This window comes from Miniopterus schreibersii, assembly GCF_964146895.1.
Source record: "Miniopterus schreibersii genome assembly, chromosome: 19".
In the NCBI taxonomy this organism is placed as follows: domain Eukaryota; kingdom Metazoa; phylum Chordata; class Mammalia; order Chiroptera; family Miniopteridae; genus Miniopterus; species Miniopterus schreibersii.
This window is the reverse complement of record NC_138119.1, coordinates 9417102-9438634: the sequence shown is the minus strand read 5'-3', so window position 1 is coordinate 9438634 and position 21533 is coordinate 9417102. Positions and strand designations below refer to the sequence as shown.

Here is a 21533-nt window from a genome sequence, read left to right as displayed (position 1 = left end):
ATTGGCCGTGGTCAGTCTCACTGAATGGACACTGTTGAGTGAAGGGTGTAGATTGCAGCTGTGATGGAGAAAACTGGATGCTCCTGTAGCAGTGCCAAGTCAGCCCGCACTTAGTGTGCGGAGGGAGGCTCCGAGGGATGCCCTCTCTTGTCAGAGGGGCTGCCAATTAAGCATCTAGGGTGCAATTTTATAATGATAGGTCTTGAGGTAAGAAAAAACATAATCTTCCTGCATTTATTATGTAGTAGTCTTGTGCTCTGCATCTGTGGCTGCTACCTTATTTGCATTTGAACGTATGTTTTTGCAATTATGGTGCCAAATAGGGGGTAGCCGGCAATATTTGGCACATAGGAGACATATACTCAGTGTCTCCCTTGGCAAGAGGAAAAAAGATCTGGGAAGTGTCAGAACTCGTTCACTAATGGCCTCTCCCATTTTGATTGTGTCTATGTCCATCACCCCTCCTTCCTGCCTGCAGGTCATTCCCCTTGTCTGTTAGGGACAGTGCCAAGTGTTATCACAGAAGGGGTTCAAGGAAGGCGCAAATACTTGGAGGAATTTGGCCAGAAGTAGGGAAAGATAAAATAATAGATGACTCACTGTTTAGGGTAGGATCTATTTAAAAAGTCATACCGGCCACTTCCCTTTTAGGATTTTAATCATCCTTCACGTGGCATCTGTTTATACCAGTACTCACATACTCAAGTGTGAACACATTTGTGTTAGGATTTGAATCTAAATCCCATCTCCTTCCCACAGCACCGATGCCCACCCTTCCTCTCACCTCACTTTCTCAGGGGTCGTTTCCCTGGAGTCCAGGCAGGTCCAGAGGAGGCTCATTTACCCGGTAACCACGTGGGTGCAAATAGGGTGGATAGGACAGAGTAAAAGTCTGGAGTCAGACAGGTAACAGTTTTCCAGTTTCCGAACCAACTGGCCAAATAGCTGTATGACCTTGGGCAAGTTACTTCGTCCTTCCGGGTCTCTTGTTTCCTCATGTGTTAACTTGGGGTAACGGTGCCTATTTTAAAGGATTTTGTGAGGCTTGAGTGAGATATTGCCTGGAAAATATTGGGCACTCACTAAATTATGGTGGCAGCATTGGTGGTGGGTGGTGGTGGTTGTCTAAATAATGATGATGGTCATTCGATTCTAGATTAGTGTTGAGGAAAATTCCAATGTAAGAAAACATGTTGGACTGTGAAGTTGTGCACAGGGCAGTCCAGAGATTGTTACCCGGCGATGCCTTTGTTTCTGAGTCGGCACCTCCTGTGAAACCCTACCATGCAAAAACCCTCAGAGCCAGAGCTGCACATGTTAAAGAAAGTAGGCCAGAGTTCTCCTCTGCCTCCAGGCCCTTTTATATCTGCAAGGGCTGAGTGTGGATATAAATTAAAAATATGAAAGGTAGATCTTTGAACGTGAGGAAGATTTTGGGGCATTTGTCATGTTTTCTATGTATTCATACCCATCCTTCAAGGCCTAGATTGAATGACAAAATTCATTGTTATGTTGTTTATGTTCTGAAATCTGTTGTAAATCTCATTATTCTCACAATTATCTCTTTGAATCCTGCCTTCCTCCCCCAATTGACTCCTAGCACCTTGATGACAGGGCGTATTTCTTTTTCAACCTGTATTTTACCAGTGCTGGCTTGCCACATAAGCAACCTCTCAATAAATGTTTATGAAATGGAATGAAAACCCCTGAAAGTAGCAATCAGAGGCCTAGTTTTTTTGCTCTAAGTACTGCTATAGCATAGTGTTTTCCCTCCTTCTGAATTTTTGTTTATAATAAGAAAACCCGATGAAGAGAAGTTCGAACGATAGAAAATGCTCCTGGGAGATGGCCTTTGTCCCCAGGCTCAGGGATGTGAAGCAGGGAGGTGGCGAGTGATGAAGTGGTGGGGACCAGACTAGTGCTGATCCAGCAACGTCAGTGAGTGCGGTTGCCTTGGACATGCCCGACGCAGGCGAACCTCCCACGCTGAGACCGCTGTGGGAAGAAACGAGAGCGCAGCGCACAGCCTCAGAGCAGCCCAGGGCAGCGGTGGCTTTGAGAGGAGCGGTTGCTCCCGATGCTCCTCCACCCGATCGCCCCGGAAGACCGCGGGAGAAGCGCGTCATGGGGGTGCTGAGTGCTGATGTGCTGTTTGAGCCCAGGGTCTTTAGAGCTGCTTATGAGCGAATCATGGAAATGGGGGGGATGAGCCATGCAGAGAGTAAGTGAACAGCCGGTGGGTGGGTTGTATTTGGAAAATGCCTGGTTCTTCAAATTCAGCAGAACAGTGTCTTGGTAAAAGTCGCTGAGTGTAATTTTCGTTTCCTCGGTGTCAGTGTTGACGGGTTGACGAGGGAGGGAGAAGAGGGTGAAGCTCACTGAGGGAAAGTATGGTGCGTCTGCGGTGGAAAAGCATCTTGCGGGAAAGGTCACATGTGCCCATCTCTGCGGGAGAGCTATACATGCCCCGGTGACCCACGTGCTCGCTGAGCATGACTCATTCAGGGACTCCTGTTGAAAAAAGAAACCTAGAAACACTTGCATTTGAGAAACTAGGAGAAAGGATATACAAGCTTTTTTCCAGACCTGGGCAATATGGAAGAATTTACCAATATGTATGATTGCTTTGCGTGTGTGATTGTGTGTGTGCTGGGGTGGGGTGGGGCGGGCAAGCTGGGAGTCTGTCTCTAGCACACTCCAATTCCCTTTGCACTTTGGTTTATCAGATGTCACAAATTGCAATCCCCTAGACATATACCCTGTGTTTCTTCACTCTGAGCCCCTTCCCTAGGGTAGCATCAGGTTCCTCACCGGCCTTTTGGAGCAGCTGAGTGAGCCCTACTCTCTGGCAATAAGAGGGAACTTGAGCTGTTAATAGAGTTAGAGTGATTTTTAAAAAAGTCTCCTGAGACTACAATAAACCCATTAACTCAGTACCCATCCAAAGTGACCTTTCTCCCCTTTCAGTTATGGATTCATCCCGGGCAGGCAGCTAGCTCAGAGTGGGTGTGCGTGGCGGGGGGGAAGGTGAGGTGGTGTCTCATGGGCCCATATGCGTGGCCTTGCTGTAACCTGCTCCTGACCTAGAAAGTGGAGTCTTCAGAGCGAGGACGATTAAATGAGATCACGTCTGAACAGATCCCCGGACCCATGGAAAGTATTAAAATGGGTTTTATGCCTCAGCATCTACTAGAATAGAATTGAGTAGCTACTGCAAGGAACCGTAGAAAGTCATGCACTTCTTTTACAAATATTTGAGGTAAAAGCATCTTGGGGGAAAGGTCATATGTGTGACCTTTATTCCCTAGACATATACATGTCTAGGGGATTGCAGTTTGTGACATCTGAAACTAAAGCCCAGAAGAGATAAAGCTGACTTATAAGCCAGTTAGTAGCGTATAATCACAAATTAATGAATCATGTGCTAAAGCCAGTAGGTTACTCGAGGCTGTGTCTAAAAGCAGAAATGAAATTCTGTCTGCGCTTGATCTATATCAGGATAACAGCCTCCGAGACCTATAAGGAGCCTGGCAGGTATCACGAATGAGTTCATGAGCTGGGACTACAAGGTGGGACTGTGGCAAACTAGAGAGCACGTCTGTTCTGTTTAAAGGCGGCAGGTCATCCTCATGTGGGAAGACGGGCCCAGTATTGCTAGACCCATTCATTTTCCAAGAGAAGTTAGAAATGGGTCCACTTTGTGTTGACCAAATAAAACGTGCTGGATGGGCTGAGTTTGACCCGAGGAATGACCCTGCTCCCGATGGTTACCTGGGTGTGCGGGCTGAGCGTAAAGGAATCCACCCAACACGTGAACAGAAGCAGCTACGTGTAAGTGCTAGTCCTTACACATTTTTCAAGATCGTTCTGGCTGGTAGTTTCAACACCCAAGTAGTACATTTTTCTCTTTCATCGTTCACTCATGAGGAACGTTTTTAATGAGAAGTGGAAGAAGAAAGAGGCAGGGGGCCTGGAAGGAACCCCAAACTGGTGACCTGCTCTTGAGTAGTCAAAAATTGGCAGGTGGCTTGTGTGTACCAACATGTTCTTCTGGTACTTTCACGTCCATCTGGAACTTAACAAAGTGGAGATTTGTGCCAAGATCCAGACCTGAGACAGAGAACAAAGACCATCAACAGTTTCTAAACAAATGCCAGGCTCTCCTCTGCCTCCCTGTGAGTGGCGGCTGGCTTTTAAAGAGAAAAGCCCTCTAAATCTCTGTCGACAGAATTATTTTTCCAACCAGCAGCTGGGAGTACCCAAGGTTTAAGGAATAAACTAAATGTTGAAAGAGTGTCATTGTTGGATTATTGCAATCCTCTCTCTGTTTCTGCCTTCCCCACCCAGCCAGCCCCGTGTCAAAACAGTAGCCAGCCCTTTTAAAACATTCATCACTCAGTTCATCTCTCTTTCTGACTCACAGGACCTCAGTGGCTGAATGCCTTTCAATGTCCCAAAAGGCTTTACAGAATCTCGCCCCCCCCCCCCCCCGGCCTTCCCATTACTCCCCTGACCTCACCTCCTGCTCCTCGCCACGTGCTCACCCTGCCCAGCCACACTGGCCTCCTTGCTGTTCCCAAACCGCTCTGGCGTGCGCCTCCTAAGAGCCTTTGCATTTGATTTTCTCCGCTTAGGAGACTCTTCCCCAAATACCCCATGGCTATCCTTAGTGCTTTTCAGAGAAATCTTATCTACTGAAAATCGTTACCCCCCCGTTACCTCCAGCACAGCCTGTCCCCAGTTGCTAGCTACACATTTTCCTTGCTTCCCCTTACTTTGCTCTAAGTTCCATGAGTGCAGGCGTTTTTGTCTATTTTGTTCACTGCTACATTCATGGAGCTCAAAATAGTGCCTAAAAACATAGTAGGCCCTTGACAAGTATCTGTTAAATAATTTTGAGATTTTTTTCCCCCGCTTCTGTGCTAGGGATGGTGGTCTTCGCTGTGTTGGATAGATACAACTCTTGCTGCTGAATTTTGGTGTTTTTAGCATTTCCATTAATGGACTTTGCTTTCTGAGTTTTCTATGTCAATTCTGCTACCTAAATATATCTTGCATTTTTTTCGCTTCTTTCCATCTCCACGGTCTTTTTCCTTGGTTAAGACCATCACAACTTCTTGCTTTCCCCATGTATTCTTGTTTCCTCCACAGCCTCACTCAACAGCCAGAACGATCTGCCTAAAAGCTAAATCTGATCATGTACCATTCATTCCCTCGTTTAAAATCCTTCACTGGTTTCCCATTGCCTGTCACGTAAAACTCAGTATCCTTGCCCCATCCCACAAGGCCAGACAAAGTCTTGTCACAATCCAATTTTCTCTGTTCCTTTCCAACCCAGGGTCTTTGCTGTAACCCCTGATGGAATACTCCTCTGTTCCCATTTTTCAGCTGGTCAATGTTCTCTTTACCTCAGTTTTAATGTTCTTCTTTCTGAGTTTCTCTGAGCCTCTCTACTAGTTGACTCACTCTGCGTTTTCCTTCATAGCATTTGCCACATGGTAGTTCAATACTCATGGAATTGGTTGGTCAGGGGCTGTCCCTAGGTGTACTTATTGAGGATAGGAACCCTTCCTGTGGGACTTGTCTTAGTATCCCCAACACTTAGCACTGTCCCTGATACATGGCAAGACTTTAATGAATACTTGTGGAGAAATAAATGAACACAGAACACTGGTGTCCTGCCACCCCAGGGACTGGGGACCGGGCAGAGAGGTTATCTCACTGTTTGTTTCTCTCCACAGAGATTATTTTGCCGAGGATGAAGGGGAGATGGTGCCCAGGACAAGCCATGCTACAGGTAAGGAGGCAACGGGCCTTGTCTTCTAAATTCCTGGTTTCTCGCTGCTCATGAGTCCCTTGAATCATGGACCCTTAAAACCCTCCATGGCAGTGTCCTCAGACTTTCTGTGAATTTCCAAACATACCCCTGTGGCATGTAATTCCTCACCTGCCCAGCACAGTGCGGTGAATCATATCCGAAATCCTATGTGAACTCTTCATACTTCTAATGATTCTGTAATCACAAGATTAAAGTCACTTGTGAAATGATTAAAACAGAGTCTGCCACTTCAGGGACATCTTTACTGGACTATACCCTTAAAATGAATATAATAACAGTGTGGAGCTCACAGATGAGATTAAGGGGGCAGGGCTCTTAGGACAGAGCCCGTGCAGGAGTAGCACCCAGTAGACGGAATTGTTAATGTATTCATAATATGTCTCACCATGACTGCCCTGGCATTAGCCAGCGGTCTGCCTAAGTTACACCACCACATTCCAGTGTCCTTTTGGGGACAGGGTTTCAAAAAACGTAGTCATTGGAGGGTTCCACTGTGCTAAGGGATCCCCCTTTTTCATACAGCCTTGGAGCACAGTGGCTCATATGCGTGGCGCGGAATAAGTTTATAATTCGAGCGTGTTGGGACTTCAGAGTCACTTAACATTAGCGTTTGTCATTGTGTGTGTTAAATCTACAAATTCCAAGGAACTACCATACTCGTTTTAGCATCAAGATCCCCCATGCCGAGGTAAAAATGGAAGGGGCATGGAAAAAATGCCTAGTACAGGCACGATATTAGATCGGGCGCTCTCACTTATTGTTTTATTTAACCCATATAAAAGCTCGGCGAGGTAAGTAGTATTATGCCCGTTTTTACAGAGGCAACGAGGCTCATTGAAATTTAGAGATCTGCCTAAATTCCCACGATTAGCAAGCCTCAAAAGCTCTTCTTTTTCCATCATATCCCACTCACCTCACTTTAATATATTCTTGTTCTGTTTTATCAAATTCTCTTCTGTTTAATTTCACCTAACTATGGGCGAAATAATTCTCTCTGATGTCTTTGAATTGAAATTTTTGCACTTACTTAGAAACACTCAGAATATCACCAGAAGAGGTGCAACATCAGTATTACTGCTCCTGTCACGAACTCGCGATCCCAGAGCGGCACGCGGGTGACAGAAAGGCCGTCATTTTGTTCAGGCTGACACAGGGACCCGGCGGGGGGAAGGAGCACCTCTGTGTGCAGCGCGTGCCGGGCGCTGGCAACCCCTGCTGTAGGTTTCCGTGCCGACTTGAACCCCTGTTCTCTGCCACGCGGGGTTAGTGGGTGGCCGGGGAAGTATATTAGTTTTACAAAACCGAAAAGACACTGTCCAGAATCCAGTTCAGAAAGAAACCGTGCGGCCTTACACTTCAGGGTTTTTTGGGGTTTTTTTCCTGTAGAATCGGTGGTGTGACGGGAGGTTAAATACTTTCAGACAGGAACAGGCTGCCCCGACACCGTGCTGCGTGTCATCGCCGCGTCCTTTCCAGGCCTCATCTTTCTCTTCACTGTCCCTTCCCCATCCCTTTGTCTTTCTTCTCCTATCATTTTTGTTTTAAACAGAAAATGCTCTTTTCCGAGCATTTAAAAAAATTCTGAGCGGTCGATGGGAGCGTCTGGGTACTTTTTCTTGCGCTCCCTCTGGCAAGTGTTCGGGAGGAGAGAGAAAGGGGGGGAGGGAGAGAGGGGTGTTGTCTCCCACCCCACAGCCTCTTCATTCTCTTGGCAGTTTCCTCGGCGGAGCAGAAGCCTTTTGCTCCGACGCAGCCCCACTTGCTCACTTTTGCTTCTGGTGCTTTTGCTTCCGGTGCCCACGCACCGACGGCCAGTTAATTTTTGACAAGGAGCTAAGAGCACACAAGGGCGGAGAAGAGGGAAAGAGCGAAGGAGGGTGGAAGGCAGGAGGGCAGGCGGGAGAGGGAAACAGAGGACAGAAGAGTGCGAGGTGGCCTCTTGCCTCCTGGCCCCTCAGGACCCCCTTGGCCCCTGTGTCTGTGTCCAGTTACCCCTTCCTCTGTGGGGCGCACTGGGCCCGCTCTGCTCTCACTGGCCCTGACGCCGGTGAGCTCAGTGTGTCCTGACGGCTGTCCTTTCTGACTTCAAAAAACACAGCTGTTCGGTAACAAAGGCTCATTGTTTCCGCCCGTCAGCCAAGAAAAGACGCATTTTCCTATGTCGTCTACCTGAGTGTGCAGCCCTGCGCTCAATCCAGACCCTCTGAGGGCTGCGCTTGACGTAAGCCCTGGGCTCTTACTCATTCCCAGAGTTACTTTCAAAGGCGGGCCTGAGGTCAGCAGCAGCTTCGCCCTCACAAGCTTCCCCCAGGGCAGTGCTTCCTTTGATTATTGGAAAGATGGCATCTCTGTCCCTTTGCCTGTCTCTCCCCAACTCTTACCGGTGTTACAATCCCCTCTGATGCTAAAACAACACAGTACTAGCATACGATTGGGAGAGCTGAGTGGAGAGAGCATGGTTCTGCCACTTTTTGGAGATGTAATCCTGATCAGGCAAACTTTCTGAACCTTTATTTACTAGTTCATAAAATGGATTTAATGATTACATCGGTCTATTTTACTGGTTGCAGGACCTTTATAAATGAAATAATTCGTGTACAACTATTTTGTAACCTGCAATGCCAGTTAAAGATGTTGGTTGTTACAACTGTTATTCCTAAATGATAACCTGAAAGCTTCTCTGTAGAGAGATTGCCCAAGAATTGGCCAGATTCTGCGGGATCATACAGGTTATGATGATCACAATGCCATCATTGTGTAACAGCTGTTGTTCTGTTTCACTGGCAGCTTTCCTTAGTGACACTAAAGATCGAGGCCCTCCAGTGCAGCCCCAGACCTGGAGAGGTGGCGAGAAGGTCCCCTTTGGGCAGACGCATTACCTGAGAGCATTTGAAAAAGCCCCTCAGGTGCAGACCCAGGCTCTTCGAGATTTTGAGAAGGTAAGTCACGTGGGTGGGTAATTGTTACCCCGATTAGAAGGAGCCCCATGGGGTAGTGATGTCTTATAAAACTGTGGGCATTCTTCCCATAATGGTGTCTCTTGTGCGAGCGTGTGCCCAATAGTAGCTGTGTGCTGAGCGGTGTGGTGTGTGGGTCATTGCCTGTACCAGCGATTCTGCTGCTACACCATTTTCATCCCTGGTTTATTCCTCAGATCAAGTCAGGAGGTTTAAATGGCACCCAAGCCCAGGGAACCTAGTCCCACTTGGCTGGCGCTATATTTTCTGTAGCTGGCTCGGACAACTCTACTTATGTGGATACTGTCCACAGTGTGAGGTGGCTCAGCCACAACCGTTTGCTTCTCAACAAGAATCTGTCATTGTGGCTTGAAACTCCACACTCAACTCTTGAAGTGCTGGCTCTGTGTCTTGATATGTTTATCCTTAGATTTGGCCGAGCCAGATTACTGATAACGTAATGCAGGTCCCCAGCTCCCGGCACCCTGGATTGGTCCCAGGAAGGCTGCGCAGAGAGAACCCATCTGTTGGCATTTCTATGACCCAGAAGAGCACCCAGGATTTCTTACACCGCTGTGCGCTAAAAATAGAAACAGTTCTTTGGTGCCCCCTGGGGGTTACCCAGGCATCAGTCAACAGGGGAGTTCTGTGTGTCTGTACCCTGAGATCCGTGGGTTTCTTCCATTCTTGAATTGACAGTTTTTGACATAAAATAATAAAATTCCATTTTCAAAACAGGGTTAATAAAGCAGCGTTGACATGGGTTTGCCCTGCCTTCCCTCAGTTTGTAGATGGAAATGTTTCACTGGGAGCTAATGCGCGTCCTACCAGATTTTCCTGTGGACCGAGAAGATGCTCCACGTCCCGTGGGCTGACAATTAAACAGCCTGTTCTCGGTTTGGTTTGGTTTGGTTTGGTTTTCACCCGGAGTTGTCATGGATCCTGGGTGTGTGCTTTTTAGGACACAGAGTTCTCAGGAACATTAAGTGGCTTTTGAAGACTGAACCTCTGAACGGCTGCGGTGCTGACGGTGGGGGTGGGCGGGTGAGCCCCCAGCCCCTTCCTCTTTCGCCCCGGATTCTGCCTCAGTGCGCCTCCCGGCTGGGGCGCGGCTCCCCGAAAGCAGGCCTCCCTGCGCCGTCCTGGTTGAGAGGGGATTTGGAACATAGAAGCGAGGGCTGTCACCTCCACTGACAGAACAAATGGCCGGGTGCTGTGGGAGAGGGAAAAGAAAGGGCTGAGTTGGGTGGCAAACAGAAGTCGCCTAACTTTCAGGTGCGGGGCTCTAAGTTCTTTTAACACCCAGGCCTGAGATCCCTGATTAGTCCTTACGCTGGGAACCACCGACAGAAACCAAGCCGGGACTCAGAGAAAAGGCCAATAGGAGATATTTTAAATCTCTTCCCTGTGTGTCAAGTATTAATAAATAACAACAGCTGTGACACACTTTTTTGTCAGAGAGGTCCTTGCCAGGGCTCAGAAATGGTGACTTTTTCAGGGCCATAGAGTTTCTGTACCATGATCATAAATCCTGACAGGTTATCGGGTCTGAAAGATTCTTACATGTAAACGGTGTTGAGAAAAACTCCTTCCGATTACAGTACCCACCCCACCCCCAGCGTGTCTGGGATGAGTGAGACTAGAGCACACGTGGATAGTACTAGCTGACGTATCTCGGTCACTTTCTATGTGTCAGGTACTGTTTTAAGCATGTGCAGTATCATCTCATTTAATGCTGATGACAGCCCTGCGAGGAAAGCATGATTATTACCCCAGTGTAGAAATGAGAAATAAAGACACAAAAAGTAACCAAGGGTCTTACCTAATGTCTCATAATGTGGGCCTGAAAACACTCGTCATTTCTGTGATCTAAAAGAGTGCGTACTTTCTAGGTTAGGGAGCTCAGCCGATGAAGGTTTGGTGATAATGGAACCGGAACCATTAGCTCCTCCTATTTAGACAGGTACAGAGTGCAATTCTGTTCTCTGGGTAAACTGGAAATCTACTTTTATTTCCCAATATTCTCCAGCACATGTTTTCTACTCCATTAATCCTGAACGGCTTGCAATTCCAAGCTGTGTGATATTTCCCAGTCTTGGTTCTGCCTGGAATGCCTTTTCTCTGCTATTCTTTACCTGGTTAAAACCTACACATCCTTCAAGATTCAGCCATTTTCTGTTTTTTTTAGGATGCCTTCCCTGACTCTCCAATCTCAAAATATGTGCCCTGACTCTAAGCACTTCCAGGGTAGAAAACACCTCCTTTTCTTTTTCTAGCCTCTAGAATTTAGCGTAATGCTGGGGCATAGTAAGTGCTCAGTAAAGACACACCACCACAAGAACTAAACTTGTTGGATGTGGATCCCCCCAGCCTCTACTCAGGATTCACTGAAATGTACTCACAGTAAGTCAAATGTTTCTAAGGAGGATATTGAATGGTTAGGATAGGAAACTGGGAAGTCAAGAAAAGTACATTTATTTTTAACAGTGAGTTTAAAGGAAGGCCATTTTCCACCTAAACTGGGATTATGATAAAGTTCTACAGCCAAGTAAGAGAAAGAAGCAGAAACCCTTTAAAATATTTGACAGGACTTATTAGCAAGATCATTCATAGTAGCTAATAATAATAAATAATATTTATTGGGTGTTTATCATACACTAGGTACTTTTCTAGATATACTTAATATACTTTATTTCAACTCTTTTTCAGTTCATTTTCCTAATTATGAGATGGGTATTACTACATCCATTAGACCCGTGAAGAGACCAAGGCTCACATAACTTACCGAAGGGTATATAGGTTTAACGTGACAGAACCAAGATTACTCCAGTAGTTTCCAAGGCTCCTTGGGAAATGAGAGAACCAACCATTCAGAGAAAGGGGTTTACATTGGCAAAATACGTAATGTGGTTTTATTTATAGAATCAAATGGCAGATGCTATGGAAAAGCTACAGAGAGGTGGGGAATCTATGGCCATAAGGTCATAAGGGGGCCTCCAGCGCCCCCTCCTGTTTACGCATTTTTAGTAATGTTGTCTTTAACGTGAAAATGCCAGTAAAACCAGCTGCAGTGTTGGCCTAATTATAGTCTGAAGCCAGCCTTCCCTGGTAGTCTGAATCCAACCACAGTGAGTCAGTCAGCCTGGTGAAGCTCCACCCATCCTGGAAAATTTTTCTACTTGAATCTTGAAATTGGGGGGGGGGGGGGGGAGGGGCGGGGAAGGTGGGGATGGGGGGGGGGAGCAAATCCTAAAAGGGACTCTTCGGCCTTTCTGGAGATCTGAATTCTCAGCCTGGGCTCCTGTTCTGGGTTAGGTGAATCTGGACCCTGTCGCCGCTGGCTTAGGCCAGCAGCTTCGTGCTGCTTGTGAGTTTCTGTCTAATTGCAGCCTTGGGAAATGAACGCCCCCAGTGAAGTGCATTTTCATTTAGAAAATAACCAACCGGCAGTTATGCCCCCGGAACCACAGTCCCCCAAGCACACTGATTTTGTTTCCACTGGTGTTTGAGGCATTCGAAAAGCTATTAGATGACCCCAGCCGGGTTGGAGCTTCATCCCCATACACCAAGGTTGAGGGTTCGATTCCTGGTCAGGGCACATGCAAGATTCAACCAATGAGTAGCATGGACAAATGGAACAAGAGAATCTGTGCTTCTTTCTTTCCTTTCCCCTCTCTCTCTAAAATCAATAAGGAATAAATTTTTAGAAAGTTACTAGATGAGAAGGGAAGGGGGAAGTCCTAAATTTTCAGCAATCATAAGGACAGAATTTTCTTCTTTCTAAACATGACTTTTCAGAGGGATTCCACACAGCCTTTCCACAGAACTTCAGAAAGGTTTTCATTCCTAAGCATCATTGCCAGCTGTGTATCAACACAACCATCTTTTCTTAAAAACTGCGAAGGAAAGGACTGGTTCTGAGTGTTGTAGAGGATACAGAGCTGCATACAACTTATCAAAGAGTGTACAGTCTGATCGGGGCATATGAAATGTATGTTATGCAGGATTTAACTTAAATGACAGCTAAGGCAACAGTGAAAGAGATATCACAAGGTTAGAGTATTTGCCAAGCAAACGTATGTCTTAAAAACCTAAATATTAGAAAAACATTTTAAAATTTGTATCATGTATACATGTGTAAATGTCATTTCTTCACTGTATGAAGAAAGCTCTGTCTTCTATGGGCCTCGAGGAATTTTCATTCCAGTAATAACTTCCATTCCAAAAGTAAATGTTTAGAATAGCAATGAAAATAGTGATGCCAATTAATATTGATTGAGTGCTTATAGTGTGCAGGGATCTGTGAATGCACTTGACTTGTATTATCTCATTCAGCTCTTGTAACAGTTTGCTGAGGTTGGTGCCACCATTATCTTGATTTGTACAGAGAGGGGCACTGAAGCTAGAAAAAGACCATTGATTGCTAGAACTGGGATTTGAGCAGAAGTGTACTTACTATTTTTTTTAATTCTCACCTGAGGATATGTTTTTGTTGATTTTAAAGAGAGAGAGGGATGGAACCCACAACCTAGGCATGTGCCCTGACCGGGAACTGAACCCGCAACCCTTTGGTACACTGGCTGATGCTCCAGCCAAGTGAGCCACACCAGCCAGGGCTTAGCCACGCTTTTATTATGCTTCTCTATGGACAGCTGATCCTCTCATTCATTTGACTGTGTAGCCATGCGTCCCCTCAGTGTAGGAGAGCCTCCTGTATGCCAGGCCCAGTTCTAGCTATTAAATGCCCAGTGATCAAGTATGACTGTAATTTTTTTTAAATGTTCAAGGATGCATGTTTATTTCAGTATTTTTATACTAATAAAATATTAGAAATAATCTCATTATCCATCAAGGCTTGGTTATTTCAAGTATGACATATACATAAATAGGACATCATAGAGCAATGTACTGGCTAGGAGGATGTCCATCACAACAAATGTAAGATTAAACAACAAAACAACAACAACAATTTGACTGAATATTACATAAAATAAGGCCTCATTTTTGAGGGAGAGAAAAATAGAAATGCCTAGAAGAATATACATAAAAATATTGATAGTGATTATGTCTGGGTGATGGGATGAGCCATGATTTTCGCCTTCTTTATAACTTTCTGTATTATCTGAATTTTTAATAATTATGTATTCATTTTATTTATCTAGTCATTCAACAAATGTTTCTAAAGCACCTACTATGTGTACGACACAATGTCTTAAGAATGACAGAATACAATGATGAATATGCTAGCATGGGTCCTGCCTTATAGAGTTTGCAGATGAGCCAATTACAACAGAATATAATCATTATGGTAGAAGGAAGGAGTGTTACACAGTCTACAGCTGGGGCTCCTAACTCAGTCCGAAGAGGCGGGGCTATTCAGGGGACGTTTCCTGGAGGAAACTATATCTAACCAGGGCCCTGAAGAAAGAATTCGCATTAGCCGCTAACACGGGCTGCGAGTGGGACAGCAAAGCATGGCCCTTGCAGAGGAAACAGCATGGATCCAGATCCAGATGAGAAAAAGGACTGTAGTAAGGTCATTGGTCTTAGACCATGCCACCTAGAAATGTGGAGAAGAGCTGAGCCTGGAGGAGAGAGAGAAGCCGGTGCAGAGGCCTTGTGAGTTATGTAAAGGGCTTTAGATTTTCCCAGAGTTCTGCGGGGAACCACTGAAAGCTTCAGTGGTTCAGGGAGGACGACATGATCAGATTTTCCCTTTAGATACATCCCTTCGGCTTCTGTATGGACCCTGGGTTGGCGGAGCCAAGTCTGAGGCAGAGAGGGCAGGTAGGATGCAGTAGTCCAGACAAAGGTCGCTAGAGATGACACTGTGGGCGTGAGAGAAATGGGCAGGTGAAAGAGAGAGATTTCAGAAGGAGAAGTGACAGGACTAAGCAACTGATTGGATGTACGACTGGTGATGGAGAAGCCCGAATGTGGCCTCCCACCCATTCCTCTCTCCAGGCCCATGGCGGCTGGGTGCACTTCCCGAGCGCCTTATACTTTCCCTTTAATAACATGGTTTACGCGTGCAAGGCCGCTCTCTCCCGCTGGGGCCTGAGCTCCGCTGGAGCAGCCGGCTTGTCTCGGCCCGGCTGGACGCGGTGCTGGCGCAGTGCGGGCCATAGCAGGCACGCCGCCTTCTTTCTGGTTGTGCTTTGGGTGAGTGAATGATACCAAGCCTTCTTGCCTGGGCAGCTGCCAGGTGATGCCATCACTGAGAAAGGGAACGAGTGGAGCAGGCACAAGCAGTTCTTCTATAATCGTTAAAACGACAACGACGAAGACCGAAAGCTAGGGAAGGGGTTTGCCTTTTTGGAGGAAAATTGAGGGGATCCTTCTGCTCTTCAGGAACTCTAAATCCAATCAATAAGACGATCAAACAGATAGTCCCGGGGGTAAGACTGGGACGCGCTCAGGAGGCGCCCTGACCCGGGCCTTAGGATCAGATGGGCGTCCTGTAGTAGGTGCTGTGTCAACTCCAGGGCGAGCTGGAGATCGTTCAGCCAGAGCCAAGTGGGTGGTGAAGAGGAGAGACTTGCCAGGCTCATGGTGATACCAATGGCACGTCCTGCAGGCAGCAGGGAGCACAGTGAGTTCAGAAGTAGGAGGCTTTTCATCGTGGCTGGAGCACCAGAGTGTCGACTGAGCTTTCCAGTTGGCAGCGTCTCCCCCTTCCCACCCCCGCTCCTGGTCAAAGCCTTACTGTTGCAGCCGTGGTCGCTCATGGGGACTGTGACCTCTCAGCTCTTAGGCCTAGAGAGAGCCCTAACTGTGCTCTTGAAATCACCTCCTTTCCTAGAGAAGCATGGAGACAGGTTTGTCGAAAACCTAGAAAAACAGGGTAGGCCATAAATCGATATGTTCCCTTTGAGTACTAGAAGCTGAGCAAATAATCCTGCTGGTTTGAACCAACGATGAAAAAACACCACCAAGTCCTGTTGGTGTTGATGGAGCCAGACCGATGGAAAATCTAGCTTCGAGCCTGGGAGTCCTTGGGAGCTGCCAGCATTGGTGCAGCTCAACTGTCATTTCTGCCACGGAGCTCGTTTAACTGTCTGACGGCACCGTTTCTGGCTGGACCATGTATTTTTGGTAGTCAGGGAAGCTGTTATTTGTTTTGTTTCCGTTTTATATAGTTCATAGTTCTCTAATGTGATGACGACAGCACATTGGTATTCCAGGATTGGGGGTGGTGTGGGGGTGTATCTGTGGTGGGGGAGGTCAGCAGGAACATCGTCTGAACCCCCGTCCTCCATCCACATGATGACGCTGCCGAGACAGGGTTATTTATCGACCTGATGTCATAGGTCTGTTGTTAGCTCTCTTGTCATCAGGCCAGTTGTTTCAAGAAAAGGCCCTGTAGAGGATGGGTATTAGTTTGCTTCTGAGTTTTAGGGGAGAAACTGGAATGATATTAATACCATAGCATTTAAAAGATGCTGGAACTTCGGGAATGATGTTGAAATTTCATAAACATAGTTTCAGAAGAAAGACATGTTTATCGTGCGGCCCAAAAGGGGGGAAAAAAGGTCTTTGTGGAATTTGCAATCTGCTTTCTGAAGCTGGCACCAAGAGTTGGCATCTGGTACGCGGGTCAGGAACCCTGGGCGGAAGTGAAAGGGTTGGTGAACGGAAGACCGAGTTCGTTGACTTGGGTTGACGCTTTCCTTGTTGGAGTGGTCTGCAGAAGTTGTGCATATTCTTCAGGACGGCAGAACGAGGACATTTTTCCTGTATCCTTTAAGCCACTTAAAGGATGCTCCACTCTATCTGGCTCAGACTAAAAAGCAAAGGTTAGCATTTCAGACGCAGTTACAAGCTTCTTAGTAGCCTACTCAGATCTGTCTCCCGACTCCTTTCCTAGAGTTAATTAATTACTAGAAAGTAATTTCCCCAAAGTTGCATAATTAGAAAACAGCAGAGCTGGGATCTGAACCTACACCTCCTTGGTTCAAGAGCTTTTTCTCTTTCTGCAATTCCCAGCTACTTCACCTAGATAAACACACACAATAATGATAATATTTATTGCCTGTTTGTAAATGGATAGTAAGTATAGTGTCAAAGGTTACTTAGAAGGCTATTCTCCTGTTCCTCTGTTTACCATATTATTTAAGAATATTTTTATTTTCACGAAATGTAAAGATACAAATTATCACAGATATCAAATTAATAGAGTGTAAGTTGCAGAAGCCTTATTATATTTGAAAAGAATGTGTCCATTAAGATGATTAATCATTTTTGGTGGAGCGGAACTTTAGTCTTAGAAGAGAGAATGGTAAGAGATTAATATGTTTTCAAGCATCTCCATTTATGAGAGCTATGTGGGGGGTCTGAGTATGATTAGGCAGATGTGAGACTGAGTTTTTTTTGAAAGCTGACTTGACAGTTGTTTGTGTTAATGGGGCATGACATGCGACAGCTGGGTTGTAATCCTCCTGCTATTGTTGGCATTGATCGAGCCCTTATTAAAGTCTTATTTCCAGTTTGAGCTAATACATTAAGAAGCAGTGGGAAGAGGAAATTAAGGAAAGAGCAGGGGAGAGCCATTAATGTTTGGAAAAATATTTTGAGGTAAGAGTAAAGGTTTTCGATGTCCTGTGTAATAAAGAAAGAACCAGGATAGAAGACTAAGCCTTGCTCAGGGCCCGCAGTGCTCCTCCCCTAAGTAACTCTGAGCTGAGGGAAACACACGGGCCTGGGGCCTGCCCGCCAGAGGCCCTGGTTTAGTAGGTCTAGTGCGCATCCCATTTAGTAGGTATGTGCATTTTCATTTTTTAAAGCTATAAAAGATCAACTTAAGCAATAAACAAACAAAACGATCTTCCTAGTAAGCAGTTCCTGGCCCTCCCGCACGGCCTTTCTCCTTACGCTTTGTCCAAGCTGAGAGCCAGGATGTGCCTAGATCTGGCTCCTTACCTTGACTTTCAAGATCTCCCAGAATGGTCCTTTACCCCCCATCCTCTCTGTTCCCCCATTACAGGATAGTATGTGCCATTTTCTCAGTCCAGTGGGCTCTCTGAACCTTTGCTTAAGTTCCACCTGCCTAGGTTGCCTTGTGCTCTTCCCCGAAGCCTGGCCAAACTTGATTCAGCCTTTAGGGAGAGCTGGGATGCCAGTTCTCTGTGGAACCTCCTGCCTGCTCTCCTTCCTATTTTCTATGTTTTTTACTCCTTGATACAGTTCAGATTGTCCTTTCCTTGTGATTTGTCATATATCATACCCCATTTGTTCAGAACTCATACAAAGTTAAGATTCTGCATTGTGTATTAAAATTAGTCTGTTAGAATAATTTATTTTACTTAGAAGATAATCTTTTTATAAAGAGAGAATGCCTTTAGATATGCTCTTCATCCTAAAACACCTCTATAATTTTGTATACAGACTGAGTTCTTTTAGGATTAAATCTGTTTAGGTCAAAGTCAGTAGTAGCTTAACTATTCATCCATTCTTTTATCCAGCAAATATTTATTGAGCACCTACTATGTACCAAGTACCGCTCTTGGTACTGATGATATAGCAGTGAACAAAATAGGCAAAAATCCTGGAGTTTACATGCTAGTGGGAGGAGACAGACAAGAAACAGAATAAGTAAGTAAATATATTTTAGACGGTGATAGTGCTATGGAAGGGAAAAAACAATGGAGATATGGAGTGCTGGGGGGACGCACAGAGTGAGTTATGGTTTTAACTATATAGACAGAGCATACCATACGGGAGATAACAAGCTCAGAGGCTCTGAGGAGGGAGGGAGGTGTTCACTGTGTTTGAAAAACAGCAGAGAGAAACAGTGTGGCTCATGCAGAATGTGTAGGGGGAGAGGAGAGGAGCAAAGTAAAAGACCAAGCAAGGAGAGAGGCTCCAGATTATGTAGGGCCTTGGGCCTTATGGGCTAATGAAACGACTCAGCGTTTCCCTCTAAACTACACAGATGACAGTGGGGTTTCCAGCAGAGGAGCGAGCTGATATGTTTTAATAGGGTCACTGTGACCGCTGTGCTAAGAATAGATTATAGGGGAGCAAGGTTAGGAGCAGGGAGACCAGTTAAAGGGGCTATTCAAATAATTTAGGAGAGAGATCATACTGTCTTGGGCCAGGGTGGTAGAGGTGCCAGTGGTAGTGGAGAAATTATGAAGAGAGAAAAAAACAGCAGACTAAGGATGTTATAACCATCATTTAGGTTACTCACTATAAGGAGCAGCAAAAACCAGGAAAGGGGCCAGAGACTGAGAGCAAGGGATCACAGGGCCGAAGAGGGAATCGACGTTCATGTGCGGGAAGGAGTATCTAGGTGGGAGAAGAATGCCCTGCGTTCGGATGCAGTGTTGCATTTCATAAAGCTTTTATTAAATTCTCTCACTTGATAAAAGAATCCAAGTAGACGTTGAAAACATTATCAAATACTAATCACGAACCCGGCACCGTGGCTCCCTGTGTGCAAGACGGAGGTGATGATAACTAGATTATTCTTCTCAGAGCAGAGACCCAGAAAGTGCCTTAAAAATCACCCAGTTCGCCTGGCTGGGCGTGGCTCAGCGGTTGAGCATCGACCTAGGATCCAGGAGATCTCGGTTCAATTCTTGGTCAGGGCACATGCCGGGGTTGTGGGCTCGATCCCCAGTCAGGGGTGTGTAGGAGGCAGTCAATCAGTGACTCTCATAGATGTTTCTCTCTCTCTCCCTCTCCCTTCCTCTTGCTGAAAACAATAAAGACATTAAAATAAAAAAATAAATAAAATAATCACCCAGTTCCCAGCCTCTTCATTTTATAAATGAGGACAGTTGGGCCCGGAGAAGCGCACTTCTAAGGTCAGACAACCCTTCAGTAACAGAGCTGGGACCAGAAAAGGATTCTTGAGTTTTAACTTAGACTTTTCTCTTCCTCACCCTGAGCCTAAGTGACGTTAATTTATTCTAAGAGCACAGATTTAACGAAAATAGCTAAATGAATTTTAAATGTCTGCATTTTTTAAAAAATGCGGAATATTTTGTCTTAAGTTGCTAACAGTCTATGGTAAAAAACATACTGACGACTTACAATTCAAATCTATTCGAGAGAATGCTCAGTTCTAATTACACCCTCGTAGGGCCACTTGATCCACTCACTTCTTCCATCTTTCAAAGCGAAGGGCAAGTGCAGCTCCGAATGAAGCTTTCTGTCATTAGGCCAGTAACTATTACCCACTGTGTCTTCTGGGTTCCCAGAGAGTCCGTGTTTTTCAAACTTTAGGTGGGAACATCAGTGTGTCACGAATGAATAACATCAACGTGCTCCACATGCAGTGATGGTGACTTTACTTAATGACACCTTCACATCATTTAAGTGTGTGTGCTGGATTGCAGTGTAACATGTAAAAAGTGTGACTAACACAAGCTTGGAGGATTACAGTGTAAAACACACACCTATATCTATATAGCTCTTTGAGGGTGGGGACTGTGTCCATCTTCGAGTCCCCTCATGCCCAGCATTCTTACTACCTGGAGGGGACTCCGGAGATGTCTCTTGGAATTACTGTGAAGAATTGACAAAGAATTAGACGAATGAAGAGCAGGTAGGCTGGGGAGGAAGTGGGTACTTGAATTAAGTATAAACTTTTAGTCTCCTTTACTTTGGATGTTAATAATGTTAATTTTTTTCCAACCTAATATTTACCGCAACGGAGAACCTGTGTTTGGTGTGTGTGTCTCCAGTGACCTTCACCTCCTGTGTGATGTGATATAAATAACACTTCCTGCTAATGCTGCAGCTGTCATTCAAGGATCTTAAATTGCTTTAGGAGCAGGATCTGGTGATGAGTGCCTGGCACCACTTGGCAGGTGCCTGAGTGAGAACCAGGGGCTGGCCGAAATCTCTGGGCTCCAGGCTGCCGCCTCCCTCCCCTCCCTTTCCCTCATCCCTTGTGGGGAGGAGCCCTTGACCCTGCCTTTTTGTGAGCTCCTGTAACTGGTCAACAGAGTTTGCAAAGATTCCAGTGAACTAGAAAGTTCGCTCTTTATTTTGGGCTGGCTCGCATGCATGGTGGGGGAGGGGAGGCTTATGGAAATAAAGGCAATTGATTCAAGTTAACTCTGGGATGGAAAAGTCAGGGGAGAAAACTGAAGGAACTGATTAGAGGTTTGGGATCATCCAAGGAAATTAGGGACCCCTCTGGCTAGTAGCTCTTTTAAGATTTGCACCGGACAGAAAGGGGCTATTTGACATGGGCTCACCATTTCGAGTCCACGGGTTCTTTCTTTACTCCTGGCCACACTCTGTTGTGTTTTATTGTGCAAATCAGCCAACAGGAGCTAAAATGCCCCCTCCCCCCACACAAACACCCTTCATTTCCTTCCCTTTTTTGTAACCCCGCCAGTCGCCCTGAATTACGCCCCTTTCCCATTTCCTGGAAGCGTCTGGGGGTCACTCCCCTCTCTTTTTCCGAGAAGAGAAGCTGTTGACTGCCCGCAGTTGGGCCTGGGCGGCTCGGGGAGGGTGGCAGCTTGGAGTCCTGGCTCGGCGTCAGGTTACACCACTTGTGTGTGTCTTGAGTTCACGCAGCATGTCCCGCTGTCAGGGATTCCGCAAATATCTCCCCGAGGTTAAAAAAGGAAAGCGCGCTGCGCTCCAGCACCCAGAGCAGCGAGCCGGGCCCCGACGCCCCGAGTCCCCGAGGCCCCGTGTCCCCGAGCGCGCGCCAGCCGTGGGGGCCATGTCGCCGTAGCCCCAGCCGGCCGGCCGCTCGCTTCATGCCGCGGGGC

General features: G+C 46.2%; 1 protein-coding gene across 9 annotated transcripts in view; it reads left to right on the top strand.

Moving 5' to 3' along the window:
• PDE4DIP (phosphodiesterase 4D interacting protein) overlaps positions 1-21533 on the top strand; it is a 190042-nt gene that overhangs the window by 80607 nt on the left and 87902 nt on the right. For all 9 annotated transcript variants that reach the window (XM_081120339.1, XM_081120342.1, XM_081120343.1 and 6 more), the window contains exons 2-3: positions 5742-5797; positions 8627-8778. In XM_081120339.1, coding sequence (XP_080976465.1) covers positions 5770-5797; positions 8627-8778 — 180 coding nt within the window. In that variant the 5' untranslated portion in view covers positions 5742-5769. The remainder of the gene's footprint in view (positions 1-5741; positions 5798-8626; positions 8779-21533) is intronic.